Genomic DNA, 8,473 nt, shown 5'->3' on the forward strand with positions numbered 1-8,473 from the left:
ATCGGCTTAGCATTAACGAGGGCTCAAGTAAACTATTTCGGGGCATTGACCCCATCTAGGATTGGATCTCTCTTAATTTAAGATCAATTTCCTGGTAACCATGCCAAAAAGAGACCGGAAGTACCTGATAATTTCCCCTCACGTTGTCCATTTGCGGGACCAGAAGTCAGCGGTCTTGGTCATGCATAAAATATAATATGGTCATTTGCAAAGTGTAATGTATATTGTTGTTTTATGTTTATAGACCTCCTGTGCCTCTGTGAGAGAAAGCGCGAGAGCTAGCGATGGATTGGAGGGAGAAGGCTTTGACGGGGTTAATTGTGGCTGTTGTGATTCTGTCTCTCACGATGGCTCCCACTTGGTTCATGGCGTTTCTAATTCTATTTGGAGTGATTGCTCCCGCAGCTGTTGCTGCTGTAGAAAAGATGGGGACAAACCAGGCCTCCGCAGCTGATGATGCTCCGGCTCTTGCACTTGATGCTGTGGCTCTTGATGTTGATGCTCTGGCTCTTGCAGATGCTGCTGCTGGAAACCCGGTTAGTTTTCTCTGCATCTTCGGGATTTGTAATGTTTCTTCAAACTGCTTTTCCTCTAATCCGGTGGAATTAGTCCTCTGCTTGCAAGTCGATTAAACAAATGATAAAAATCGTCTAGAAAGTTACAGATCTTCTTTGACATGGACGAACCGCTGAATTTTTGAAAATCAGGATATTATATCTAAACTCCAAACACTATAGATATTGTATGCTAGGCTTGTTTAGCACTTTTTCTTTCTACTAAATTTTAAGATTTTATTTAAATTTTCAAAGTATTAAGTAAAATTATTACGTGTGCATTCATGTATCAACATTTGAGTATTATAAATGTTTTGAGAATTTTGGATTATTTAAAAAAGTCAAAATGCGCAAGTCACAAGATCCAGGTGCAGTTCACTTGCCGTTTAAGGTTCGCCTCCATTAGAACCACAAAACTTGTCTTCTCTTTTTTTCGGTTTCCTTTTATTTGGCTAAAAGCATAAGACTTGGTCTGAACAACTATGTCTACCATGTGAAGCGGTTTTAGTTTCCTTAATTTGGCAGGAATCATCTTCAGCCTCATCTTCATCATCTAAATTCAAGTATGATATATACTTGAATTTCAGAGGTCCAGATACTCGCTATGGATTTGCAGATCTCCTTTACAGACAATTGGATGATGCAAGGATAAGGGTCTTCAATGATGGATATGACCTCACACCTGGAAAAGAGATCTGGCCGCAGATAAACGGGGCGATCGAGCGGTCAAGGATCTCAATAGCCATCTTCTCCAGAAATTTTGCTTCCAGTACATTTTGCCTCAAGGAGCTGGTACAAATGTGGGAGTGCAAAAAGATAAATAGACAGACTATCATCCCGATTTTCTATGATGTTTATCCCGATGATGTTGCACTCCGGACTGGGCTTTTTCGAGATGACTTAAGCCAACTTGAGCAACGCGGAATCGACCCAAATACCATGGAAACATGGAAGGAGGTTCTTCGACGGTCCGCGCAATTAAAAGGATTTTCTTGGGACAACCGAAACGGGTGGATAATGCTTTTACTTCTGGTTTCCTTTTTCTTTCCTAAATATGTGAAAAAAAAAAGAGAGTGTAGAATGATGTGAAAATTTACCCAAACCTTTTTGAATGAATATATTTGTAGTCATATCAATAATGATAAAAAATTTAACAATACATAAGAATAGACCGTGCAGGTTGATTGAATTTTGTCGGTCCATTCCCCACTTTCATTTTTGTCTACTTTTTAAATATTTTTGGCGACTTTCTTGTCATTCTCGTGCTTCATCACTTCCGTTTTGCAGGCCCGAAGGCCAGTTCCGACAAGAAGTTGTTGCACGTGTGAGGCAATTGTTGAAGGAGGATTACCAATTTGTAGACGACGAACTAGTTGGAATTGAACATCATGTTCAAGAGATGATGAAAAAGCTTGGTGTTGCCTACTGCGAGAGGCAAGCGATCGAAGTAAGAGGGCAAGAGGTACGTGTCGTTGCAATATGTGGGGTGCCAGGTGTTGGAAAGACCACTCTTGCAAAAGCTGTTTTTTACAAGATGCGTGAGTTGTTTGATGCACATAGTTTCCTTGAAGATATTAGGTCTGAAGGAGTTCAGTTGTCACGACAAATGTTGATTGTTGACCTTCAAAAACATATACCTGCACCACATGAATCTTCCGGTGAAGAGACCAAAAAAATAGCAAGTTTATGTCGTGATGCGAAGGTTCTCATTGTGCTTGACAGTGTGGACAAAGATGAGCAAATTAAAGAATTGGCCGGGAAGCTTACTTGGTTTGGTCCGGGGAGTAGAATCATTGTGACAACAAACAAAAAAAATGTTTTAAAAGCCTTCGAAGTTGGAGCAGTTGAAGAACACACGGTTAAACCAATGGATCAACGCCATGCTCATAAACTCTTTTGTAAGCATGCTTTCCAAGGGGATACAGCCCAAGATGTCTCCGAATATTTTGGCTTGTCCTTGGACATGGCCAAAGCTATTGGAGGGCTTCCTTCCGATATTGTGCGTCAGGCTTCATCTTTACGCGAGGAAATGTATATGACTAGATGGAAAACTACGTTGGCATTATTGCAAAAAAAACACAAAAAATAGGAAAAAGCCCTGCATATTTCGAGTCAGTTACGCAGGAGGATAAGAGCTTGAGAATTCCATTGAAGACAATCAACTCACAAGTGCAATTCAAGACTCATCGATTAATCAAAGCCCTTTTGTTAGTTAGGCAAGCTAACGGAGTAGATTTTGGGCCATCCAAGGAGCATAGCATGATCCAACGGCTTCGATGCGGAGGAAAAAGCCCTGCACTTTTGGAGTTCGAATGCATCCCTCAGATCTTGACGCAATGGTTGAGTTGTAAGTTTCATGTGTTTTAAATTTCACTCTAATGTTTTCCAGTTACCACATTACATATGTGGCACATTCTCCATTGGAAGAATTGAGATTTAAGTTTGATCACATACCTTTAATTGCAGCTCTTTATCCAATTCTTTAATGGCACGCCTAATAAGTTCTTTATCTTGAATGGTGAAAGACTCTTTTATGCTTTAGTGTTGTGCTCCGTCTATCCCTAAGTGAGTTTCTAGTTTCAATCAAACGCTTTCAGTTTGCTGTTTTATGAAAGATCATGACCAAGAGACCTCAACACCTCATCCTTCGGGATCAGCACCATGAGGCTTCTTGGTCATGGTCATGAGCTCTTTCAAGCTTGAACGTCACGTGATAGTGCGATTTGTCGTAACCCTACCTTGATGCCACAGCACATCTTGATAAACAGTTTTAAGGTTGAAAGGAAATTAATAATAAAGGTGAGCTGAAGGGTATTTCAATCATGATAGCCCTCTCATTGTACACTACTCCAAAAGATGTCATCACCTCATCTTTTGGGATTAACCACATGAGTATACTAAATCATGACCGCAAACCTTTTTCCAAAGGTTCATACCCCTCACGATGAGTTCGTTTATTGTTTATGAATTATTTAAGACAACTTAAACGACAATTAGGAGTCACCACTAGCCTTGTTTTTGGGCCAGCTAGAGTGCCCAATCGAGATTTGGGAGTAATCCCTCAATACTACTCAATCAAAGATCTAGGATTCGGGGACTTAGGTATGCTAATGTTGCTATTAGTACTCTTTTGATACCTAACAATCAATGTGTTATCTAACATGATTATGCATCCCTTTTATTTTTATTTTTTTGTGCAAGCTTATGAGGTAAAGGTGATCATGCATTAATGGTTCGTTCGTGCCATTCTACTCTATTACTAGGAAAGTGAAGAGGTAAATCAACCAAGTAATTGAAATTATGGTACAAGTAAGTAAACACTGGGGATAATAAAAAAGTATGATGAAAAGAGTTTACACAATTCTTAAAAAAAAAAAAAAAAAAAAAAAAGGGAAACACGCCACTCATCAGTTTTTTATAAAATGCCAAAACAACTTGAGGCATATGTCAGGAAACAAATAGTACAAACAATAGGTCAGATTGAACATCGACCATTCATAGTCTTTTGGTCTTTAGGATCACTATTTCCATGGACCTATCCTAATTCTAGTCTATGGCTAGAACTAATTTGAAAATTCAAAAATACATTTTATATGCACAATACAAACAACCAAACAAGGCATCCAGAGCGTTAAAGAAGAAGAACACTAACCAATCATGAATGCCCTCGAGGTTGACCTTGTCACGCCCCGAACCTCGAGCGCGTGCACATCCCTTGGTGTTCGACTAAAATTTGCGACGTTCCTAGGATGCGTCGCCGACCCATTCATTTTATGCACATGCGGAAGTGAACTAATAAACATATTCCCAGACAACAATAAACATGGGATAGAATAACATGTTAACACCTTTTTCATAAAACAAACTGTATATACATGTTAAGTCAGTCTTACAGGTCTATATACAGAGGTCTATATCCAAAAAGAAGCTACTAAGCCAATCCTACCTTGGAACCTACCTACTCTGGATCCGGGTCTATCATGGGACTGTCAGGATGTTGATGTCTAAAGGATCAACTACCTCTACTCTGGGCCCTTCAGCTTCGAGCCCTGGGTTCGCTGCAATATCTTCCAAAATATTGACATCAAACACGGGGTCGATTACCTCTCATACTCAGTATTGACGGCAAGTCCGTCAAAACCATCCAAGGGGCCCTCCCAAACCCCGTTAGGCCTGTTATGGAACTACGCTTTGAAGTGATGAGGTACCAAGTGAGGTAGGTCTTCATTGACCCAAATGGTGGTCACCACAAGCTCACGGGTCTAGGTGGTCCCGTGGATGGGGAGTATTGTAACATTAGGCCTATTTCAAGTGTTGAATTTTCGAGGGTTTCCATATTTAATTAGTGGACGTCGTCTCATCGTCTGTCGAATTAGTGGTGAGCCCAAAATTTCGCAAAAAGAAATTATCGAATGAAAAATCGGAAATTGGGAGAGAAAGAAAAATGATATTATTATTATTATTATTATTATTATTATTATTATTATTATTATTATTATTATTATTATTATTATTATTATCACTCTCATTTTCTTTCTCTCTCCTCTTTCTACTCTCCTTCACGCATCCTCCCCCTTTGGCCGAGATTCCTCTTTCTCCTTTTTCTTTTCTCTTTCTCCTCCTCTCCTTCACGTTTTCCACCCCCTCCTTCGCATGCAATTTCCTCTCCCTCTCTTTTCTTCTCTCTTCTTCTCTCTCTCTTCTCCATACGTTTCCCTCCCCCTCTTTCCCACGAAATTTCCTCCCCTTTCTTTTCTCCTCTCTTTCTTCTTTCTCCTTCTCTCTCTCTCTTTTCCAGCCCCTCACCTACGCCAACCCTTCTGCTGTAATTTCCCCCTCAATTTCCCTCCTCTACTTTATTGTTTCTCCCTTCTCTTTCCCCCTTCCTCCTCTCGACAACTTCCCTCCCTTCTTCTTTTCTTTTCTTTCCCTTCTCTCTTTCTCTTCTCCCCCTCAAGCATTCTTCCTTCTACCGTAGCTCCCCCATCTTCTTTCACCTCCATTCATTTGCTTTTATTTTTTCTAACTTCATCATCTACTTGTCTTGCCACCATCATCCTCCCAGTTGCACACCATCCATCTAATTCGAGCACCCTTGGCCTTGAGCGTAGCTTTGACGAACCGTCGCCGGGAGTTCTTCAATACACAAATTGAGTAAGTTGTCTCCTAACTCTAGATTAGGGGCTGAGTACATGAATTAGGGGTTTCTATGTAGATGAAAGATGTAGATGACGTTATATATGGATGGATTTTGGTTAGGGATATTAGGATGGACATAAAAAAAGCTTAGATAAGGTTTAGAGAGCAAGACAACCACCATGGGTGAAGTTTTGGACAAGAACAGAAGCTGATTTCTGAAATAGTTTCCAGGATGTGGGAGTTTTGCTAATTTTATAGATGACTGTGTGTTGTGATTTTGAAGAAATTTCCTTCTGAAGAACTGTTATAGACATCCTAACTAATAACATATATTTTTCTCAGAATTTTTAGAATTTAAAAAGATGACGATTTTCATGACGTCATTCTTGAAACAGTAATTCGGACAGTTCTGTAAACCGTGACATGCTATGATTTTGAGGGCTGTTACTGACCTTTAGAAGTCGAATTTCCAATTGTTTTCTTCACGACAGTTGTTTGTTACAACTTTTAGTTTAACATACTCGAATTTCAAATCAAACAAACTAGATTTCGACCCAAAACTGAACTGATTTCGATGAGTTAGGCTCTCTGGAACTGGACCCGATTTTTGTGTTGGATAGAGGGAATTTCTGGGCCGAATCCAGAGGGATATAGATCTCGGTCTCTTGATAAAAAATGTTTTTTTATGTGTTGTCTGGTACATTTCTAAATTTGAAAATTTTTCAAGCTCATATGAGTGGGTTTCCGACTTCGAATTCGAGAGAGCATAATTGGACAGTTTTCTGTCAATTTGGGTTAGTAAGAGTGTATTCTTGTTTTGAAGTATTCTTGCTGTAAAATTGTCCAATTGATGTTGTGAATGCTATGTGTAAGTGATTATTGAAGTGTAACATTGATTATATGCATTCACAACATGAGATTCTGCCACGAGCCTTTGGAGCTGGGCGATGCTCCTTCAGGAATGCCCCAAGTCAATGAATGCCGGTCATAGTGGATGCTGGACTGATGGTCCTAATCGAAATGCCGCCTAGAGGTAGACGTTACCGCGCTTGATGATGCGAGGTGATGCTCGATTATGTCGTAAGACTGTTATCTATGCATTGAAATCATTTATGACACATTAATGGGTGAAAGTGAGGACCTAATTAAAAGACAGAACCGTATGGTGCGGTATGTGACGTGCTATAATGGTTTAATCTGGTAATTGGGGGCCCGTGTAATTATGTTGACATTTATGTCATTATATATGTACATGTTAAAGTATTCTGATGATATATGATCTAAATATCTTATGTATGATTTGATTGACATTAACATGCAGGAAAGTACTGGTATGAAGAAAGTGTGAGAAAGACGATTAGATTGCATGTTGAGTGTACCCTTCTCCTAATCTGGATTTAGGGGATTGACTTGCTAAGATGTTATCTCACCCCTTAGTGGGCTAACATTTTCAGGTCCCTAGTTGGAGAGTGGACAGGCAAGAGGTAGAGGTCTATAGGTAGTGGAGTACGGATGCCTTGGTAGCTTCTGCCAGATAGTGACAAGTCTACCGTCAGGTCTGGATAGTGGGTGACCACTCACCCTAGTCTATTGAAGAGTCTAGCAGGGTTGTACATAAAGACCTGACCCCATGGGCGAAGAGCTCAGAGTGTAGTTAGCCTAAGATCTTTTCATTTTGAAACACTCCATGTTTTGTTAGACTCTTCTGTATTTGAATGCTATAGTAAGAGTAAGTACGGTTTGTAATACGTGTATGGTTTGTAAAACTATAATCCTATGTTTGCTATCTCATTTTTGTGTTGTTTGGAGAATATGATTTCGCTTCCGCATGCTTGATAAACAAATGGGTCGGCAACGGGTTCTGGGATGTTACAAAATTTTATATCGACCACGGAGGGATGTGCATGTGCTCGAAGTCGGGTCATGACATCCCTATTAAGTGGTATCAGAGCAGGTTAGTGTTTAGAGTGATAAGGTGCGATGAGTCATGGGATAGTTAGTATGAAAGACTGTTAATATGCTAATGTATGTGAGTGGTAGTTGATTGATAGTTTGTTTGTGAGCTCACTCAAATTCTAATCGGGTGTTGGAATTGGAAGAAGGTGTTTATAAAGAATCTGCACCATGAGTGAGCAAGATTAGAGAACGCCTAGGAAGAGGGCGATCGGATTAATTACTCGGGCTAGGATGCCAACCAGAGGTGGTGCCCGAGGTTATAGGGGTAAAGCGCCGGCTCAGGCTAGTGCTAGTGGTGTAGCACCGCAACTGATTTCGCTGGTTGGTGCTAGGGTAGCAGCACCTGGTGATCCGGGAATCATAGGGATCATGCAGACACTAGAAGCGATGAAAGATTTGATGGGACAACAGGCCCAAAATCAAGCAGTTGCCATTACTGTCGCCGTTATAGCTGCTACTCCGCATTTGCGAATGCTTTCTTGTTGCTCCGCACTTGTCGTTCCTTTGTTGCTCCGCTCGCTAAGGTTCTACCAGAGAATGTGGTTGTGGAGAGACTTATACACCAACTGGTGAAACAGTTTTTGAAGTTGAATCAACCAAGGTTCACCAGTATAGGAGATCCAGAGACTGCTTCTCGCTAGGTTCAGGATTGAAGGAAGGCATTTGCACTTTTAAAGTGCAGTGAAGAAGAGAAAGTAACTCTGGCAGTCTACCAATTACATGATAACGCAAATATCTGGTGGACAGCTGTTCGAGAGACCGTGTTTCCAGAAAGGGTAGTTCCGTTATGGGATGCTTTCCTTAAGGCATTCAACGAGTAGTAT

At 40.5% G+C, this 8,473-nt stretch overlaps 1 protein-coding gene and 1 long non-coding RNA gene across 3 annotated transcripts; both read left to right on the forward strand.

Annotated features, from left to right (window-relative positions):
- Positions 1–284: 284 nt before the first annotated feature.
- Positions 285–3,040, forward strand: LOC104446324 (TMV resistance protein N-like). Its single transcript, XM_039309873.1, has 4 exons — positions 285–536; positions 1,080–1,522; positions 1,842–2,585; positions 2,944–3,040. The coding sequence occupies exons 1-4, from the start codon at positions 285–287 to the stop codon at positions 3,038–3,040; spliced, it is 1,536 nt and encodes a 511-aa protein (XP_039165807.1).
- A 2,443-nt stretch (positions 3,041–5,483) lies between these two features.
- LOC120291106 lies at positions 5,484–7,481 on the forward strand. Of its 2 annotated transcripts, XR_005548951.1 has the most exons (3): positions 5,484–5,708; positions 6,612–6,755; positions 7,015–7,481. It is a non-coding gene; the product is annotated as an uncharacterized LOC120291106 (long non-coding RNA). The 2 variants fall into 2 exon arrangements; XR_005548950.1 differs by having other exon boundaries at positions 5,484–6,755.
- Positions 7,482–8,473: the final 992 nt, after the last annotated feature.

This window comes from Eucalyptus grandis, chromosome 3, assembly GCF_016545825.1.
Source record: "Eucalyptus grandis isolate ANBG69807.140 chromosome 3, ASM1654582v1, whole genome shotgun sequence".
Classification (NCBI taxonomy): Eukaryota; Viridiplantae; Streptophyta; class Magnoliopsida; order Myrtales; family Myrtaceae; genus Eucalyptus; species Eucalyptus grandis.